We start from the raw sequence: 20,868 nt of genomic DNA, 5'->3' as shown, positions 1-20,868 counted from the left end.
AAAGGTAGAAGGCTACAGCAGGATCACACACATTGCCTGAAGGCCAGAACCTAGATTTCCTAACAATCCATGAATTGTATAATCATTTTTTTAAAAAAAGTTTCAAACATATTCTAACCTTAACCCCGAGGCATCCCTGCCACTTGGCCCATCCCAGAGGATGGAGAAACCACTAGCTACACGAGGGGAGGGGGGAGAAGTCTCACAGAGCTGTTACTGGGGAAGAAGTGGGGCATATAAAGTACTTCTTGTAAGTGCAAGAGAATAATCTCAAGCCTCCCCTGCTTCCACTAGTGCTAGGCAGTAAGAAATTTGGGTTCCTAACCAAAGAAATGGACGGGGTTAACAAGATTGCCATAGGAGATTACCTATTTCAATGGAACATGTTAGAAGGCACTGGGTGGAACCTTTTTACTTTTGTGGTGTTGTAAAGAACATTTTGTAGCATTCCAGGGTGTGGTAAGGGCTTTGCATAAGGGCCTCCACTCCCACAAGAGGAAAAAAAGTTGCTGCTGGATCACAACCTGGAGCACATGAGCTGGCCAAAGGCCCATCTCAAAACCTTAGCAACTGGCAGAAGTATGGTAAACAGTCACCGGTTAAACTGGTTACCATCCCAAATACACTGACGTGAATAAGCTGCACTTGCTTAAAGGCACACCTAAAAAACATATGCCTTGCTAATGAGCGAGCATGTCCCAAGACCAGGAAAAAGAACTAACTTAACAGCTGGTTAATTTGGGCATGATGCAAGACTAATATATGAAAATTGAATGTGCAGCAGAAATGAAAGGCGGTGCATCATTACGAAAAGGTGGCTGGACAGGTGGGAGATCAGCAGGGTAGCTTGAAACTTAGACATTTGGGAATGCCACTTAAAACTCCCCAATTGCTTTATGCATATTGTAAGAATACAACTGTGGAAAGAGCTGCTGTAATAATAACTGGGCGCACAGAGGTAAGAAAATTTGGTAAAAGCTGCCTTAGTGCTTGAAAGGTAAATTTGACATCTGTCCTGGATTTTGTTTCAGCAGAGGCTTGTGAATGTCACAGATAAGAGCACAGCAAATATACAAATCATATTATAATTACAAGTGTCAAAATTTATAGAATTTTCATGTTGTTACCTAGGTAACACTTCCACTATAGCTATTTGATTGGACAAATTATAGCTTTATATGTTTTGGGTTCTGCAAATGTGCATTTGTGGCATTCTAATTTCTGGAATAAAATCCAATTAACATAAATTATTCAGACAAATCACACACAGGCACACAGAATATTTGTATGCCAAATATTTTTCATTTTGCCCACATTTGCAGGTTTGAAATATATATAATGTAGAATATGGCATAACTCATTTGCTATAGAACCAGCAAGTGAGTTTTTGTTTCTCCTGCTCCCGAATACCCAATGGAAATACACAATCATGGTCATGCCATAAAGTTGTTCAAGGAAGACAGGCTAGGAATGGGAATAGCTCTGAATCTTGAAAGGGAGTTATGAGAGAAGCACCTCATTTTTAGTGTCTTGCGTAGGTGTGGGAGATCCAAGTGTTGGGTTAAGACTGAGATCAGGGTTCAAATGATAGGGAAATGTATTTGCAAATTTCTGTAATAAGTACACTATCAGGGCTACCCTCGTTGTGGTTTTAAGTCAATGCAAAATAGTTTAGCTACATGGTAATGCACACAGAATTAAGATTAACCTGCTCACATAAGCATTATTTTTAAAATCAACACTTCTGAACTGAGGTTTGGCTCTTACATTTCCCCCCCACTTGTGCTCTTTTTCATGTGTTCCACAGGTGTCCCTCTGCTGCAGGAGTACACTTTCTCTGGTGCTAGGCACTTCTGATAATACAAAAACCAGGGTCACTGAAGGAGCTGATAAGTACCAAATGTAGTAGAAATAAGCTCCAAAGTGGACAACTGCTTCCGCAATGAACAAAAAGGAGCACCATCAGAAAGGTATAGGATCCAAGTCTTACTTGCACAATCAGAAAGAAGGAATAGGATCCAAATCTTACTGTGTCACTTTCTTTTGTCCCCTCAGCTAAGGTGCCACTACAGAGTTATAGTTTATGGTAACAGTGGGCACAGATGTTTGTATACCTAATGCTAAAGAACTCTTACGGACAGATTGTAGCCCGGTGATCTAAACAAGCAGTAACAGTTACAGCAGTAACAGTTACAGCATGGCCACTACTAACTTGCAACTTTTCTGTTTTGGCCTTAGATGCATTAAGTCCTTGTAACTCCAGTAACTGGCTTATTTTCATGTTTTTCTATATTATGTGGTGTGCATAGTACAGAGCCACTACAGCTAAGGAAATAATTATATACCACTATGCTTCATAGATAACTAGAGAAAATGTCAGTTGCATACAACCAGTCAACCTACTTTAAAAATATATTCATGCACAATATTCACATCATAAAAATAAAACCCTTTATTGATAGTATGAATGTTTAACACGTTTAATGCTACCAGCTATTTTAAAAAATGGTAAAAAGACTTCTGCTTCATACATTTGACTTTACAAATATACAGATGTTAATGAATAATTAATACTAGATTATACAGTTTGAACTTCATTAAAATCCTGTTAGCCAATGACAAACCTTTCTAGCAACACATGATTCAGAGAAGATATTCATTTTTTCCCCATACACGGAAGTCTACAGAAAATTTTAAAACTAACCCTAGAAGTCTTACTGGATTAGCAGGAACCACTTTAACAGTTGTGCTTGCTTTATAGGCTACTAGCAAAAATACACATCTCCTCTTGCATTGCGCCTCTCCACAATCCACTGTAGAATACAGTACTCAGTGCATTTCCTAATAAAATTCATTATTGTATATAAAATCTCTATAGAGTCATAGCATAAAGAAAGGGTACAAATTAGTGTAAACACAAGGAAATACTTTAAGGGCAATGATATCCTCTGTTTAAGGTTAGAAGTGATGTCGACAAGAAACCACTCACCAAGATTTCAGCTGTAATCTTTATTCAAAAATCCTATGCTGGACAATCAAATTATGTGTGTGCTTATCAGCTGTTTCCTATGTGTCCATACAATAATGATCTCTTTGCAAGAGGTCTATTCCAGTGAACAGAACAAAATTTAAGAGATACATTTGGAGCCTCTATGGCAGTGTGCAATTCCAAATACAGATCAAGAATGAAAAGACCACTGGCTAGTCCATATGCAATGCAGTGAAGTCTTGAAGCATTTTAATTGATCACAAAGGTTCAAGAACTTTCATCTAACATCTCAACATGAAAGTAGCAAGTGTCCATGCCTGTGGAAGATCCTTTGGTTTTTGTGCAAGAGCTCTACATACTGACATTATATGGAAAAACTGGTTAATGCCTGCTAATTGTACAGACTGGTTTGGGGAAGGTATAAATGCCACTACTCATAGCCAGACTACTTATATTTATTTTTGTCTTTGGACTACACACTACTATAACATCTTAGAGCAAAGTCATCTAGCACAATGTCTGACATGAGCAGTGTACATTATTGGGTGGAAGGGGAGGAGTTGCAGAGAGGGTTGGAGAACATATTTTTGCCCTAGGCTATACAAATTCTCTCTCTCTCTCTCGCACGCACGCACGCACACACACACATATATATAACAGGAAGTTTCATTGATTAGAAACCTCCCCCAGCCCTGTATTGGCCCCCAATTATTGAACATCCATTATAGGAAAAGCTTTCCAAAATTAGGTCAAATAAAGATTAAGTAGCAACTTTATCATATAAGTGTTTCCTCATTTTTATGAGCTATGAAATATCTCAATATAATTACAGTACGATTTAAATAAATGTGTTTGTGTGCATAACATACATGTGCTCCCCAACTCTACATGTATACATGAGTTTCTTTATATGAAAAGTTAATGATTTGGTTTCTGCAGCTCAAGATGACAGCAGTCATCAAGAAGCAAACAACTTAGTCAGCAAAACCTATGTTAGCTTGAGAAAGCATCATCATATGGAACAACTTTTAAGTTATTGCTTTGGATCATCTAGTATAAATCCTACCTTACCAATGCAAAAAACCTGTATAGAACAGACTAGCCTCTTCTCACTTCAAGTAAAATTATGATCTTTATCAAGCAAAAGATACTTCTCTCAGAAGTTCTACATACAACAGTAGTTTAGGTGGATAGCCGTGTTGATCTCAGTAGAACAGCAGGATTTGAGTCCAGTGGAACCTAAGAGACCAACAAGATTTTCAGAGTATAAGCTTTCTAGAGTCAGAGCTCCTGAAGAAGGGAGGTCTGACTCTTGAAGGCTTACAATCTGAAAATCTTGTTGGTCTCTCAGGTGCCACTGGACTCAAATCTTGCTGTACATACAACAGCAGAGTGCACGAATATTACAACAGACACAGCACTTCAAGATTTCTTCTAGTCTATTTAATCTCTATGGAGAGAGAAATGTTAGGAATGGATAGTTGGTGGGAAAGAACTGGCACTGATTGTTTAAAGCTCCCAAAATTAAAAAAAAAATCGTTTAAAACGTTTTATAATGTAGGAAAGGAACAAGTTGCATAAAGCTCAGCAACAGGGCCAAAGTGCACCTAACAATGTAGCACTACATAAAACTAACTTATGTTAATATCAGGGAAACAATTGACCAGACTAGTGGTCACACCTTTGGAACACTTCCTTTTCATAGCATAGATTTAATAAAACGATCAGGAAAAAAATCAACAGTCTTGTTTTCAACATTCATGATTCATAGAGAAACTGTGCTTTTTGCAGTCAGATGATTCCTTCTGGATTTACAAAGAATCACATTCAAATCTGCGGGCTTAAGCTCAGGCACTTTTTAAAAAAGGTCTGTCTGGAATGGAGGTTTGCATGGAGTGTACTCAGCATGATTTAAAAATGAGCATTTTCATAGTCTGCTGGTTATCTCCCAGCACAGAGATAGTTTTCTCATTTGATGTGCCTGCTGCCACGAGACACCTTTTGAGGCTTTAGCGTTAAAGGTTTGTACATAAAAAGCATAATTCTCTACATACTATAAAATAAAAGAAAAAAACTGAGTTATACAATTCTGCTATTACTCAAATAAATAACATGGAGTGGATAAGACAGTGTTAGGAATGGCAAATACTAGGAATGTAATATTTTCCCAGAGACTAGCTGCTGGTTGGCAACAAGATCTCAATATCTTTCCCATTGGCTACAACAGCATTGCTTGAGCAACTGCTTGCCAAGTCCACAGGTGACCCCAGAGAGGATGCCTGAGAAGAGGTTTTAGTTGGTGGGGTGGGAGTGGCTGGAGAAGGAGCCAGTCCAGGTTTCTTTGGAGGTATTGGTGGAGGATTCCCTCTTTCTGCTCTGGGTATGGTTGGTGATTTAATTCCTGGAGATAATGGACTTAGAGGGCTTGAGACCTTCCCTGGGCTTGTCTCATTTTTGGGGCTCATGGCACTGGCCAAGTTTCGGTAGTCTGTGCCAAAAGGTGAGCTGTTAGGAGAGACTGGCTTGATAGGGCCTTGTTGACTGGTGAACCTGGAGAGGACCTGAGTGACTGTATTGCGAGCAAGCTGCTTGGCAGCAGAATTATCCATAAGGGTGGGTGACAAATCCCTGGATGGAGGACTCTGGAGGCCACTTGACTGGTGATCCTGATCTGCTTGAGACTGGAATTTGTGACGAGCAGCATGGAAGCGCTGGTTGATTCCAACTTGGTAGGAAGACTGATAGCCAGGACTGCTGGCTGAAGCACCAATCAAACGTTTGGTCATCACTGGGGAAGAACAAGGGGAGGAAGTCAAAGATGAAGAACCTGTGTTGCTAGGGGATAAGGACATCCCACAGGAAGGGAGTGGTGGAACACAAGAGGCAGGTGATTCTGTTCTTATAGGGGAGCTACTGTTTTCTACAGCATTCTCAACAGTTGACCCTGCAGGCTTCACCCTTTGCAGGCTCTCTATGGTGAGCTCATGTGGTTCTCCACTTGTCTGTGTATCAGGATCACAATGCCCATTTATTTTAGCATAAGAGTGGGCAGCTGTGGCAGAGGTGGGTGTTAACAAGTGTGCCAATTTTCCTGTACTTCCCTGGCTAGCATTCTCTTCCAAGGAACTTTCTGTTTGGCAAGCTACTGACCTAACAGAAGAACATTCTGTAGCAGTTGCTATAGACACCACTGAGATACTGGATGGTATGCTCTTAGCTTGGCTGCTGATTTCTTTCTGAGCAGCCTCTAGCTCTTTTAGGGTTTTCTTCAAATTCTCTACTTCTTCCTTCAGAGCCTTGGTGCGATTCTCTTCCCGGTTCAGCTTGGCCCTTAACTGTTCTCGTTCAATGTCAAACTCAGACAGCTGCTTCTCTACTTGTGCCTCCATTTGCAAGCCCCTCTTCTTCTTGGCTGCCAGCTCCTCCTCCAGTTGGCTCACTTTGCTTCTTTCTTTCTCCAGCTTCAAACTAATTTCCTCAACCCGCTTCCCCTCCTCTGCAGCTTTGGCTGTGGCTTTCTTGCATTCCAGCACAAGCATGGAAGAAAGCTGCTTGTGGTGTGCTCGTTCCTCCTCCAGCTGACTAGATAGCTTCTTTTGCTCTCTCTCAAACTTCTTCACCTGGGACTTTTCAAATTCCAGCTAGGAGAGAAGACAAAGGCAATTAAAATAGTCAAATGGCTTCAGACCATCTCCTAAAATACAACCCCCTGCATACTGCCACCCACCTTAAACCTCCCTATCACCAGTTTGGGGGCTTTGCAGGCAGTTAAGAGCAGTCAGAATATGCCACTCTGTCTAATCTCCAATTTTCAGGCAGAGCGCCCTGGTCAGATTCACACCAGGTCCCCTCTCTACTCTTTCCAGATGCTCTGCCAGACAGGCAGCCCATTCCTTATATTTATTTTCCCTCATCCAGCTACTGCCCAGAATATATGAATATGCTGCCACCATTTAATTAAACTTGGCCATTGTTCGTGACCAGAGTGTTTGAGGTTTGTGTGTGTCTTGTTTCCTCTCATTCAACGACTTCACACCAGCCAGAGTTAGAACAAAGAATAACTTTTATATATAAAATAGAACACATGTGATAATGATTTCAAAACTCAGATATATTGTGAGTTCCCAGACAAACAGGGAAAGATTATTAAGTGACAGGAGTTAACAGCCAGCTATATATTTCTGTTACTTCTCAGCAGTCAAAAAACCCTTCTCTCCTCCAGTTACTGCATTAACTCCCTTCCCAACGGACTTTCAACTGTCACTCAGCTAGCATTCTGCCAGCTCTCACTGGCTGTTTCCCAGGAGAAGAGGAGCTAGAATTACTCCTGTCCATCACATCCCCCTGCAAGACAAATTAGTCATGCCAATGAAGAAGGATGGATGTAAGAATCAATGACAGAAAAAAAACCCGAAGGTTTGGATCCTATGACATTGTTTTCCTTGCATTCCCCCACTACAGTGTCTGCTTCCTCTGCTGTCAGCACTTCTACATGCACAAGATCAAAGGGCCATTATACACATAGAAGTGACAGCAGCAGAGGAAATGAGGAAAGCCTCCACAACAGCCCAAGAGAAGCACAAGGGTAAGTGCCGTAAGATCCAAGCCTATGAACAGCCTACATTCTCAGGACAGCACGTGCCCAAACAAATGCAAAAGCTAAGCATTGTTTCATATTTTACAGCTAGTATTACTGTATATACTCAACAGCATGGGTGAATTAGCAATGCCCTTCTGTTCATGACAAATGAATACTCTTCTTCCTTCCATACTGAAATTAAGCCTAAATATGTGTAACAAGAATGAAAGCACAGCCTTCCTCCTCTTTATCTCCACCTCCCTCCCCTCTCTTCGGGACTCTCTATGTTCTATGAGACAGATGCCTGCCTTTTGCAAAGCATCATGCTGCCCACTGATGGTAATACAAATGACATGAGGAGATCTGCGATTGGTCTTAGTTCCTTGTACTGCGTTCATGTGTGTACATGTGAGAAAAGAAGACACATGTTTCCTCTCACCATTTCAGGATACACTGTAAATCCATGCAGCATTCCCACCAATTTCAGAAGCAGAAGCATTTGTTATATTTTCAGTGGCTTGGATCCTGGGCAAAATCTTTGTTGACACAAGGAATTTCCATTAAGAGAGTGGGACCTCCACTCCCCCATTGCACAGCAACCCAAAATGCCCCCTTTGAAATGCTGTCCTTGGGGACAGATGACACCCCCCCGCCCATGAAGAAACATGAGATGGAAGTCAGAGGCCTGCCTCAGAAGGAAGGAGTAAGTGAAAATTGGCAACCTCTCATCAGAAGTTTTCTACTGACTCCAATTCATTATTATTTTCTTATTTACTCCATTTTGGACACTCCTATGACCCGTGAAGTATACTGCCTTTAATTTTTAGTGTAAGACTCTCTGAGTGGAATACAGTACGGTATGAATCAAACAAATGTCTAATCCAAATAGTTATTTCTGTAAACCTAACAAAAATACCGCTCTAATAATAAGTCTAGTTTTGTGCTTGTAGGAAGACTGAACTCTCATGTCACAGAAAGTGATGCTAATATTTTTGAACAGCAAATAATCAAACCTCTCTGAGAGATGACCAGCTCAAACTCTTACCTGTTGTGTAAGCCGTTCTCGTTCCTTTTCCAGCATGTATGTGACATCATCCCCTTCAGCAGTGTCTTGGGCATGTCGCTGCCTCTCTTCTTCAAGATCCAAGATTACCTTTCAACCAGAAAAACACATACAATCACTTTTAAATACAGGAAGAATTACAAGTACATCCAGATGTGCAGGCCACTCTGGGCCAGGCCCTTTTATGCCCAAAGCACAGTTTCAAACAGAACAACACATAAATACATGTGCTCCAAATCACTAGTCTTTCATATAGTATATAAGGATTTGGTTGAAGACTTAAAAAAAATCATTGACACTTGCCAGTCTATCCACTTTCTGTAATATTCTGCCTTTATCTTAAATATCCTTGTGAAGCAAAGAATTAAAACAGAGATGAAAAACAGAAAAATGTACAAGACACTGTGCTTACTAGCTTTCTGCACAACTCTGAAACTTTATTTCCTTTTCACATGATTTTGTTGCAGATATCAGAAGGGAGCTCAACAGGACTGTAAAGTGTATGTGCAGAAACAGATGCTTCTCTTCAGGATGCTGGAAGTTTACACCAGCAATTCTTCAAATCTGTCTCATAAATGAAATGTGCAAAACTAAAGAATCTTCCTTCACAGGTTATCCCGTGTTATGTTATTCTGTAGCAGCCAAGGAAAATTGGTAGTATCTAAATTGAAGTATCTAAAGTTATACATCAAAATTGATGTGCAAATTATTTCCTAATTCAGAGACCTCACTAAAATCTACCCTTGGTGATGGTGGGGTTGCAGCAGTAGGGGAAAATTTGCCTACAAGTTAAGATTATTTCCACTGAAATCCCATGCACATGGGAGCAGGCTCCACTGAAGTCAAAAGGACTTACTTCTAAGATAGCATACTTAAGGGCTGATATAAAAGATCCTGTACAAAGACTTGCTTAACAATGAAGAATGTGTAATAGAAGACAACTTATTCACATCATGTGAGGTACAGGTAAGACCAATGTGCTCATTAACTATTAATTAAAAAATAGGCCTGCTTCACGCTATTTGAGAACACAACAGAGGAAGAATAAAGCCAAAATTTGTCACTCCTCATTTAGAAAAGGCATTCTGCATATGTAAAGTGCCAACAAGTTGCAGGTGACTTATGGCAACTCCATAAGGTTTTCAAAGTGAACCAAGGTGGTTTACCACTGTCTGCTTCTCTATACCAACCCCAGAGTTTCTTGGTGGTATCCCATCCAAGTACTATTTAGGGCCAACCCCAAGCTTCTGAGAGCTGACAAGATTGAGCTAGCGTGGGCCATCTAGGTCAGTGGAGAAAAGACATTAGTGAAAAGAAATTACTTGAATACTTTAGTAACATTTAACAACAGCGTTTCTACACTAATTGCAGAAATCCAAAATTCTCAGAACGGGGAGTGTCAAAGGTGTATTTAAAACAAAAACTCCCAGTCAATTCTACTCTGGGATTCTAGAAATTATGCCCATAGTAATCAGATGTAGTAAGTATCCACTATGTCTTGCATAACTGCTGTGAAGTACATCAAATGGCTTTAGGTAAAATTAAACTGTACAGGGTTTATTATGGAATTGCTTCAAGTGTTAACATACCAAAAGACCTATTAGCCTGCAACTCTGAGACTGTATGTAGAGCAAGGAAAAAGACACAAGCGCGTAGTCAGTCTCTTTTGAAATGATGTATTTAGGGGAAATTATTGAAATGAAAAACAACTAAAATAGACAGCAAAGATTCCAGTGTGAAAGCCAAAAGGAAGTACTTGCTTCCTTTCAAAATTATCAGAAGTTCTAATATAATTATAACACTAGGATTACTAGAAAACCTCATCGGTGCAGAGGCGAAGCCTCCTGTGGCAAAATGGTAGCCAGATTTTGAACATGAGCATATTATAGGAGTGGAAATTACATCAGCTTTAGCAAGTGCACATGTATTCTTCATGTTGTCCACTCTGTAAAGACAGATACCAACATGTCAGTGTGATTTCATTTCTGTCTAACCTTAATACTATATAGGTTTTTAATAAGAGGCTGCATCTCCTCTACTTCTCAACAGCCAATTAAGTTAATACAAAACTAAAATTTTTGTGTTTCATTAAGTGAAATGAGTTTATTAGAAGTGTGAAGAAGGAAGTTAGTAACTGAAGATCACATTAATGCCTTTGGGACTGAGTGGATTTGTGCAGCTATGAATAAATGCTAACAGTTGCCACATGAGGCTGATAGACCTAATAAGGTAATGTGGATCTGCATTGTGCTAAGCAAATGCTAAGCAGAAGCAATCATATTGTTTTGACCGAAGTACAGAAAGCATGGAACCTACCTTTCTGTGCCTGCTTTCTGCTGCAGCTAACTGAGACAACATTTTCTCCTGCATATTCTTGCAATGTTTCATCACTACCTTTAGGACAGACAAGGGATTGGCACAAACAGGTTGCTTATCTCCATGATTCTCTTCCTTCATTGCTTCAAAATCCCGCTGAAGAGCCATCAGTGGGTCACTTATATTGTATTTTCCATAACGTTCTTCAATAAAAGCATCTCTGTGCTGGGCCTGAAATGTATGATCAGATATTTCAAATAATTATGCAATGTTAGGTACCAAAGAAAAGGTAAAAAGAAAATTCAGGACAAAATCCTGTCACCTGATGAACACGAGTTAAAAGAGGAGCAAAACCCAGGAGGATGGTCTTGCCAAGAACCCAGCCAAACAAAAATTAAGTCTCCTAATTATGTAAAGATCTGCTCATAATTAAGCCACCTCATAGCCCATAACAACTATTTAGTGGGGCTGAAAGAAGGGGAGAAAGAGAGAGAATGGAAGAAGGAAGCATGAAGCCTAAGAAAGAAACATGAAAAAGTAGGGATACGAGAATATGAAGGAAGTAGGGATAAGAAGTGGTTGTCACAACTGGGGGATGATGCACCTGTGGATAGAGGAAGAGGGTACAAAATCATCTAGGAACAGGAAGAAAAGCAGAGACTGGAATCTGCCTACTTATTCAACTTGGACATCTTCGTACCTTCCCACTACCATATATACTATTCCTCTGATAGTTATCTAGATCAATGAGATACACACTTTTTAAAAAAACATGGAACTACTATCTAACTTGACGAAAGTTCAGTTAAGATGTATGAGGATTTAACACAAGGAATGTTTAGAGAGGGTTTTAAGAAGTAATTTAAGAAGGAAAATAGCACTTGCCTAATCTCAGTCCACATAACCACTACATGAAAAAGTAGTAGCACTTCACTATTGTTCAGAAAATGTAATTCCAGTCTGGATATTTAGACTGCTGTTATATTGAATATTAATCTTTGTAAGAAATGGAATATGCAGGAACGTTAAACCTACAGATTATTTTACACAAAAGCAGCCAAATAATTCTCATGTTACCATTTGTTTTTCCAGAGTCTATTCTTAACTAGCCTGAGAATACCACAGACCCATTAAAGGGGTTGTTTTTTCCTGACTGAGCCTACAGTACCATTTCAAATAAGCCTGAGTGTGACCTGATTTGGGTTTTGATTACCCTCTAAATCCAAGTACAACAAAGCTATTTGTTCAGAAAAAAATTGTGGCTAAGCAACCTTATGGAGGGCTTACTTGAATCAATAGGGAAAAAAACACTTTAGGATGAATTCTGTTCAAATCTCCTACATAAATCACAAGTGCTTTTATTGGTACAATCACTAAACAAAATATTGACTATTTACAGTAAAGATTCCTTTGATATGGAACTTGAGGTCATTATTTTGTTAGTTGGGGGCATTTCCCATCATCCTTTGGGACAGGAAACAGGCCCTTAGTTTCTCCATCCTTTCTGGCCACTCCTACTTAGTTCTGAGATTCCCAGAGGCAAAAATTTAAATAAAAGAGGAACATTCTACAAACACATAAGGTAACCACAACAGGCGGCAAACGGTTCAGAAGAGAAGCCAATGAAGAAGGCAGTATACTGAAATACAGCACCAGACATAGCCTAATGGGAAATGGACATTAGCACCCCAAGTAAAAAAACTCCAGAATGTCACCAGGGCATTATTTTGTCTCAGAAGTTCCTGATATAAAGAACCTTCATGGTAAGTGACCAATATTTTGTTCTAATCAGGAATGAGGGCATAATTTTGACAGTTGGTATGTCCAACAGCTATACTAGAATCCTGGGGTGGGACTACATATAAGAAAACAGACAGATAGTACTGTACATTTTTGAGATCCCCCACCAGAAAGCTGGAGGAAAGCTAGGTCTATATGCATGACCACCTCGTCTCTGTGGAATAAACATAAGCCTCAATGAATGGAGAGTGCATTGAGTTCTGAAACCCTTTTGGCTGATGTAATGACTCCCTCTGGTCTGATCTAAAACGAGGTCAGGGTTCAATTAGATTGACAGGAATGAACAGAAAATTTTCTGAAGTGAGGCTGTGGTCAGGTGGTTAGGCAGAACAAACTGAAGCTGATTCCAGGCAAGACAAAGGTAATGCTGACTGGGAAGCAGATATTCTAGAGGACCGAATCCCCTTGTCCTAGATGGAATGAAGTTGGCTCTCTCAGAGCAGGTCAAGAGCTTGGGTCAACTAGTATATAAAACCAGCTGGTTGCAGATCTTTCTGAATACCTGAGGGTGTAGGTGCCATTCTCCTGGTTAAGGACCCTGCCTTGCTCTTTGAAAAGCAGGTTGGCATGGTGGCTCAGAGCACCCATTATCAGCTGCATCTGGTGTGCCAGCTCTCTTGCTACCTAGACTCAGCTCATCTATGGTCACTATGATCCATGCTTCTGTAACTGTACAGCTGGATTGCTACAATGAACTGTAGGTGGGGCTGCCCATGAAGACAATTTGGAAACTACAACTGTTTCAAAATATGACAGCACAACTGTTGTCAGGGGCTAGCTGCCGGGAACGTTAACAATTTTGAAATAGCTACATTGGCTGCCAGTCTGTTTCTGAGTTCAACTCTAGATGCTGGTAATGACCTTTAAAGCCCTTCACAACATGAGAAGGGCTGTCTCTTCCATATGTCCTGGTGCACCAACTACAATCTTCAGGCAGCTCTTTGTTGGCTGTCCCACCACATAAGGTGGCCTTTTCCATCATGGCTGCTGCTCTGTGGGATGCAATCCTGGAGGAGGTGAGGGAGCCCCCTTCATGGCGATATTCAGATGCTGCAAGGCTTGTTTGTTTGCCAAAATTTGTAAGGGAGTGTGAAAGGCAGGCATCTTTTAAGAGGAGAGGGAGAATTTTAACTTTGTTTTAATTTGTACATTTAAAAAATAATTTTGTAAGCTGTCTTGAACTATGTGGAAAGGTGGGGTATAAATGCATAAATATAAAATAAGTGCTTGCCCTCCTTTTTAAGAAGAGAAGGGCATGGTTTTCTTTTTGTCCTTGATCTCTACAAAGATGTCTTCCAATTTCTTCCCAAATAATTTACCTTCATTCTAAGGGGGAGCTGTTGCTGGTGATCTGGTCCATCCCCCAACAACCGCACTATAAGTAGCACTGTGTGACCACACCAGAGACCATTAATCTAGAGAAGGTAGTCCTGGCACTGAAATTCATGTTTGCCATAAACTCCATTGCTCTTTCTTACTTACAGAGTAAGTCAGCAACCTTTCTACACATGTTGGGAGAGTCTGTGATTAAAGCCCTAGCTCAGGCCTGTGATACTCGTGCCATATGGGAGGCAGTGGCTGTTGCTTTGATCACAAGTCTGCTGGTCCCATAGCTTTACTTGAGAACTATCTCAATCTTTTTGTCTGTAGTGAGCCTTTGCTATCTTGATGCAGGAGTGTTCTTGAAATGGTAGTTGCAACTGGAACAGTTTTGTGTAGTGGTTAAGAACGTGAGACTCTAATCTGGAGAACCGGGTTTGATTCCTCACTCCTCCAGTTGAAGCCAGCTGGATGACCTTGGATGGGTCAGTCATAGATTCTCGCTCTCTCAGCCCCACCCACCTCACAGGGTGTTTTGTTGTGGGGATAATAATGGCATAGTTTGTAAACCACTCTGAGTGGGTGTTAAGTTGTCCTGAAGGGTGGTATATAAATCGAACATTGTTGTTTAGAACTGGAGCAACTCTAGCAAGCTGGCTTCAAGATCTTGGAAACAGGAGGTGGAAAAAAGGCATCAAGCTTTACTAGTGAGTAGAGCTCTTTTATCTTGTGAAAATAATTGTACCCTGCTTTTTGACTGAGTCTACAAGGACACTATCCTGAAGAGCGGTATATAAATCAAATGTTGTTGTTGTTATTGTTATTATTAACACTGATTATTGGGGTGGGAAATATGTTACTGACTTTCTTAGGGAAGTTGTAGAGGCCTTTGGGTTGATGTGCCCAGAATTTAGAAGAATCAGGAGTTTCCCATTCTTCTATGATCTCTTCCTGAAAGAACCTGGGAAGAGTAAACACATGGGACATGTATTTCAACCTAATGAATAAATCTTTGCATCCTATGATGATATATTTGAGAGGTGGCAAAAGAAATAAATAACCAGCACCAACCTAACAGCAAACAGAAGTGCATTTAAAGGTTTGATTCACCTACATATTACATGAAGGAGTTATTAAACCTCAGTCATGTCTTGTGATGATTAACAACAACAAAAATTGGCCTGGACTATAAAGTGGCCATAGTCTGTCACTGACTCATCACAGACTAATCTCCTTCCCAGGCTGTGTCAGAGAACCTAGGAAAGGGATATGTAGAGTTTCATGTGCATTAAACAGAGATCCTCACTTTCAGCAGTCAGACCTGTGGAAGAGCGATCAAGAACAGAACTAGTTCATGTTAGGAAAAATATACACTGTTTTACATATCACAGAATCAGAGGTATAGAGCTGGAAGAAGCAGCCAGCAATAAATGTTTGGGAATAGTTACACTATTTCTGTGTTGCTTAGAACAGTTACCATAAACATCTCAAAGGAAGTAGAAAAAAGAAAGGGCAAGCATACAGAAATATTCATACAGGACTCAAAATCAAAGATCTCAGAACTAACCACAGAAAAATAAAAGAGTATTAGAAAACTGCTCAAACTTGACTATATAGTTCACTTCATACTCTCAAATCCAAATACTAAAGTTGCTTCAAACAATTTCCATGAAGTGCAAGGAGTAGATTATCACAATCACGCTGAATTTTAAAGTCTAAATATTGCACATCTGTGAGATTCTCACTAACATGACTTTGTTGTTCATCTTTCCAAGGCAGAAATTAACACAGGTTTTCCACAGTAAATTTTCCAATTGGCTTCTGCTATACTTTTGATATTGCAATAGTTCTGGTCACAATTTTTTTTTTAAAGCATGCTTCGTCACAGGAACACTAAGTACAAAAGACCGTATATTTTAAAAAAATGGTTTGAGCCATTTTACCATACTGGTCTCATCTTTTTAAGGAAAAAAATATAGGTAATGTTTAATTACACCAACTGACAGCAAGAGCAGCTCCTTGAAAATATGCTGTTGTTCATGCTATATACTGTTTATTGTCCATGAAGCAAACCTATGGAATAAAAAGGAATCGTTTTCCTGGAAGTGTTATCTTTCCTACTGCAAGGCTGAAGTGTAGCTGGATTAGTTGCCTGCAGTACCTACATGTGCACCACACATCTGGGGATTCTTGTGAACATAAACACATCTTTAACCCATACCAAATTAAGTACAGTAGCCCTTTCAGCATCGATAAAGACTTTAATTTTAAACAGTAATCATATAAAGCAAATTACTTTATGGATCCTGTTAAACAACACACAGATTACAGGAACAGCTGTCAAGATTACAGGAACAGCAAAGTAACCGCTTGGAGGAAACATCTCCTAGACAATCTGTAAAGTATTGTTGCAGAAGTTTCTTTGCTTGCTAAAACATTCTAACTGGGAGGTAGCCCAGAATGAATCAATTGCTTGAAATTGTTCAGAGAGGGCAATAATTTAGGCAAACTTTTTAATTCTGAACAATTTTATAAAAATTGTTTTATAAAATTGTTTTATAAAATGCCTGTCCAAAATGCTTATAAATGATCTTGTTCTTAACAAGCCTATGAAATGCAAATGTGTATTTTGTTTAAATTTCAAATCTTCAAAACACTTTATACTACCACCAATATAGATTCATAATTCAACAGCCATTCTTCTGGATAGTAAGAACTGCTACGAGCAGAGTATGCTAACAACAGCGTATCAGAGAAGAATTGTTCTTTGTTTTTCTGATCTACGATTTCAGAAGACAGATGTTGACAGGCAGGCTAGTAAAATCTAAGGGCTTAGTTGCAAAGCTACAAGAATATATTCATCATATTCTTATATATTTCAGTTAGTGCACAGATCATAACTAGATTTCACTCATGTGAATTTCCTTAGTGCTTTATTGATCAGCATATATACTATACACCAAAGTGACAGAATCTGCTACTCCAGAATTTGTGCTGAGATCTCGTATGAGTACACTATTGACTATACAAACTGGACAGCAATATTACCCAAATGAGTAACACTACCACATTACTAATAGGCAGAATAGCAGAAAGGCTATCATTCCTGCCTTTATTATTTTTGATATACTAGTCCAAAAAGCAAAATATTACCCACTATTCTAAACAGATGCCACAAACTACAAATTATGGGGAGGGGTGTACACAAAATCTGAGAAATGTCACTAAACAATTTAAAGGATGAATTCTGAAATTCTACATTATAGCTAAAAACCAAGAAAGTGAACTATCAATACTAAATTTTGTGTTTAGAAAAGGAAATACACCCTTGAAAATGAAAATATTTGATTTCTAGGTTGCCATCAGTTTAATGAAATAAAAAGTAAATGATACAACTTAAAGTTCACAACAAACTGAAGATGATCCTGAATTTCTTCCCGAGGAAATGCAGAATGCTGGAGTAATTTATCCAGGATAACAGACTACATTACTGAAACAATCATAGTTTGGTCAGAGGAGGAAACATGGCACAAATTTTGATATGCCAAGCACATCTTAGAAGACTAAAGATTTTTAAAACTTTATACAAGTTTTGATTTAGTAGCCTATTAAAATATTAGACCATCTGTATTGGACTCAAACACTGAGCACAAGTGGTTTCTTTCCCCCACCAGTCCAATTTCGACAAATCACTCATCACACAGCAATATTCTCCTGAATCAAGAGACTGATTCAGTTCCTCTTGAAAGAATAAATAATTCTTTCCTTACTGCTTGCCCCAAATTGGAATGACAAGCAGCTTTCTTCTTTAAAGTCTGATTTCTGACTTGCTTCATTGTAAGCCCACAAGGCAGTAAGTGCTCTTACTAAACCCCTCAGCAAAACTGGCAAGGTAAAATACACATTGAAATAAAAGCCGCATGCCCCTGGATCATTGGAATCATGGCTCACTGGAAATGAGGATTCATTGGAAATACACTACAGAGACCCTATCTAGCTACTGAAACCTACAGGATTGTATAAATTGGCTGGTAGACCTGATATTTCCACTGTTTAAAAACTCCTCCTAAAGAGTTTCTTGTTTTAAGACAAGGAAAGCCTCCTGTAACAGAAAATATACAGACTATACCTCAATGTATTAATACTCCTGATCTAACCTAAGTAAAATGTAAGAGAGCTGCACAGACCCTCGTAAACCAGACATGCATGAGCCACTGAATGAAGTCATACAGATCTTACAAGTGGATCACAACACTTGAGCTAAGCTGCCAATTGAATTCTCCAACTCAGAGCTGCAGTACTGATTATACTGGAGGCTGCACATGTATACAAAACTCCTGCACCACTGCCACATACAAAGCGTTGGTATTACCACCATCATTTACAGACTAGATCACTGAGACTCAATGAGGATTAAAAATATTCTAAACTTTCAATCAGTAAGTGGATGATAATACACACTCTGGCTTACAAACTGAATTGAACTAGACTGCACCCCATTCATGTCAGCCCCCACCCCCAGACCTACTGAGATGTTACTAAAGAGAAATAAGAATGGAAGATCTTAAATGTGTCACTGGATGCTGCACAAAGACCTGAGAAAAATAAAGGAGGTACAATGCAGTCACTTAGTGACTGAGGTTCTTCCCCTTTGGCATTAAAAAGGGTTCAGAGAAATGTATGAGTGAAATTAGAAGCTCTGGCCTGGCTGAAGAGCACCTTGTAGGATTGAGGATAACCTTGACTGTTGATATAGATGTGTCAAAGTTAAACCAAAGAACAGTAAATATTTTTGATAGAAATAATGCTGAAAAGAAATGAACTATTGGGAACTACTAAAACAAAGGAATAAATGCTTTAAAATTATATCTCATCATCAAAGCTGTATGGTTAAATTTGTAGTTTGAAAAAGAGCAAGGCCCACTGTTAGTCTACCAAAGGGTCCAGAAACAACCGATTAAAATTAAAGCAAGAGTTTTTGGCTAAACATTAGGAAGAAATTCCTGATAGCCAGTGCTAGGTTCTCATGGCCCTTTCTTATATGTTCAGGGTAATGCCGATTGCCACTATGTCTGAAAGAAATTTTTCTCCAGGCCAGAGATCCTGGAGGTTTTTGCCTTCTTCTGGGCATAGAGCAGAGGTCATTGGGGTGGTGGTTATGTGGTGCCAGTTGTGAATTTCCTGCATTGTGCAGGGGGTTGGACTGGATGACCCTTGAGGTCTCTTCCAGCTCTACGTTTCTGTGAGACTACTCACTCTTTAGAAAGATACAGCCAATTGACTAGATTAGTTGTTTTGCTTGTTTTGGTGGCATAGGGTGGGGTGTGTGAGCACTCCACAATACAATCCTGTACAGAATTACTCCACTCAATACCCATTGATTACATTAAGCACAGAATGCAGTAACTCTGCTTATGACAATAGTATTAAGCATCCATTTCCAGGTGAATTAGGCAGTGATGGAAACAGGGCATGTACATGCAGGAGCAGTGAGTGTGTGTGTGTGTGTTGCAGTAGTAATGAAGTGAAATGCCAAAAACATAGAGCTGAAACAGTAAGCCACACACACTGCTTGAAAGTTCTCTCTGAGGATTTATAGGCTGCCTTGGGAAAAACATTTCTCACAAATTACTTTGTATTTCTTGCATGCATGTCTCCTTTGACCTACAACTCATTCCTTAGATCTATTGAAACACAAAGAATGCTTAAGAATAAATTAATAGCTTTGAGACAAAGAAGTGCAGCTCTAACTGTACGTATTTTTCCTGCTCTGACATCATACAAGAAAGCTATTTAAATAGCTGGCTATGCTGTGTACTGGACCACACAATTTTCAAGCAGATTTCATTGGTGCTGAAATGCATATTCCAGAAGACAGAAAATGGCATCTTCTTTAAATAGCTTACTGTGCAAACTTGGAACTTCCTTATTCCTAGTTTTTCCCTAGAGACAGATGTCTGAAAACAAATACAGACTGAAGTCATAACAAAGGGGTAGAGAAGAAAAAGATTACTTCATTAATCTAGCAGCTAGAAACATGATAAAAAGACTGAAGTTTTTATCTTTGATCCACAGCAGCTCCAGACATGAACGATGTTCTGTCTAATAAAAGCTAAAAAGGAGGCAGTTACCAATATATTAAAAGAAAAGACAGACCACAAGGTTTAGTTTAGCTAAAATTACTGCATGTTTAGGTTAAGTAAACAAGTTCTATTAGTTTTATGTAGAAAAAAATCAAGTTCTTTCATTTTTACCTCTCCAGCTCAGAAGAAAGTAAATATATGGCTATTAACATCAATAAGATTATAACACAACCCTACTACGTAGGCAAGTAGTTCTTCAGATGACAAAGGATAACAGTTTGCAGAGTTCTACAAAGTTACAGTTTGGACATCTTTTTAAAAAGGGCTGTGCTAGAGGTGAAAGATGTTGCAGTCATCTATGCACTGACTTTGAGGGAAGACAAAAACTGATGCATATACAGGATAAAGAAGGTAGCAGGGAAGTACTGCAAATTTAGAAAGATTTGCTTTGAATGTGCAAACATGTTCTATATAAAAATGCAATTTAACAAAAACTGCATGCAATTTCATGTAAGTATATGAACAGCTAATGTTCTTAATACTCAATATTTAAGCATCTGGTGTAGGATTAATGAAATTTAAGACCAAGGCATTTCAAAACTTATGCTGGACATTTAATAATAACAGCAACATTCAATTTATATACCACCCTTCAGGACACTGCCCACTCAGAGTGGTTTACAAAGTATGTCATTATTATCCCCATAACAAAAAATCC

The 20,868-nt window shown here is 39.2% G+C and overlaps 1 protein-coding gene across 2 annotated transcripts in view; it reads right to left on the bottom strand.

The window, feature by feature from the left end:
• Positions 1-2,437: 2,437 nt before the first annotated feature.
• CTTNBP2NL (CTTNBP2 N-terminal like) overlaps positions 2,438-20,868 on the bottom strand; it is a 35,520-nt gene continuing 17,089 nt past the window's right edge. For both annotated transcript variants that reach the window (XM_054981262.1, XM_054981261.1), the window contains exons 3-5: positions 10,948-11,178; positions 8,614-8,721; positions 2,438-6,630 (exon numbers count right to left, since the gene is read on the bottom strand). In XM_054981262.1, coding sequence (XP_054837237.1) covers positions 5,164-6,630; positions 8,614-8,721; positions 10,948-11,178 — 1,806 coding nt within the window. In that variant the 3' untranslated portion in view covers positions 2,438-5,163. The remainder of the gene's footprint in view (positions 6,631-8,613; positions 8,722-10,947; positions 11,179-20,868) is intronic.

This window comes from Eublepharis macularius, chromosome 5 (assembly GCF_028583425.1).
Source record: "Eublepharis macularius isolate TG4126 chromosome 5, MPM_Emac_v1.0, whole genome shotgun sequence".
NCBI classification, from domain to species: Eukaryota; Metazoa; Chordata; class Lepidosauria; order Squamata; family Eublepharidae; genus Eublepharis; species Eublepharis macularius.
The sequence above is the reverse complement of the archived record's forward strand: the minus strand, read 5'-3'. Positions and strand labels throughout refer to the sequence as shown.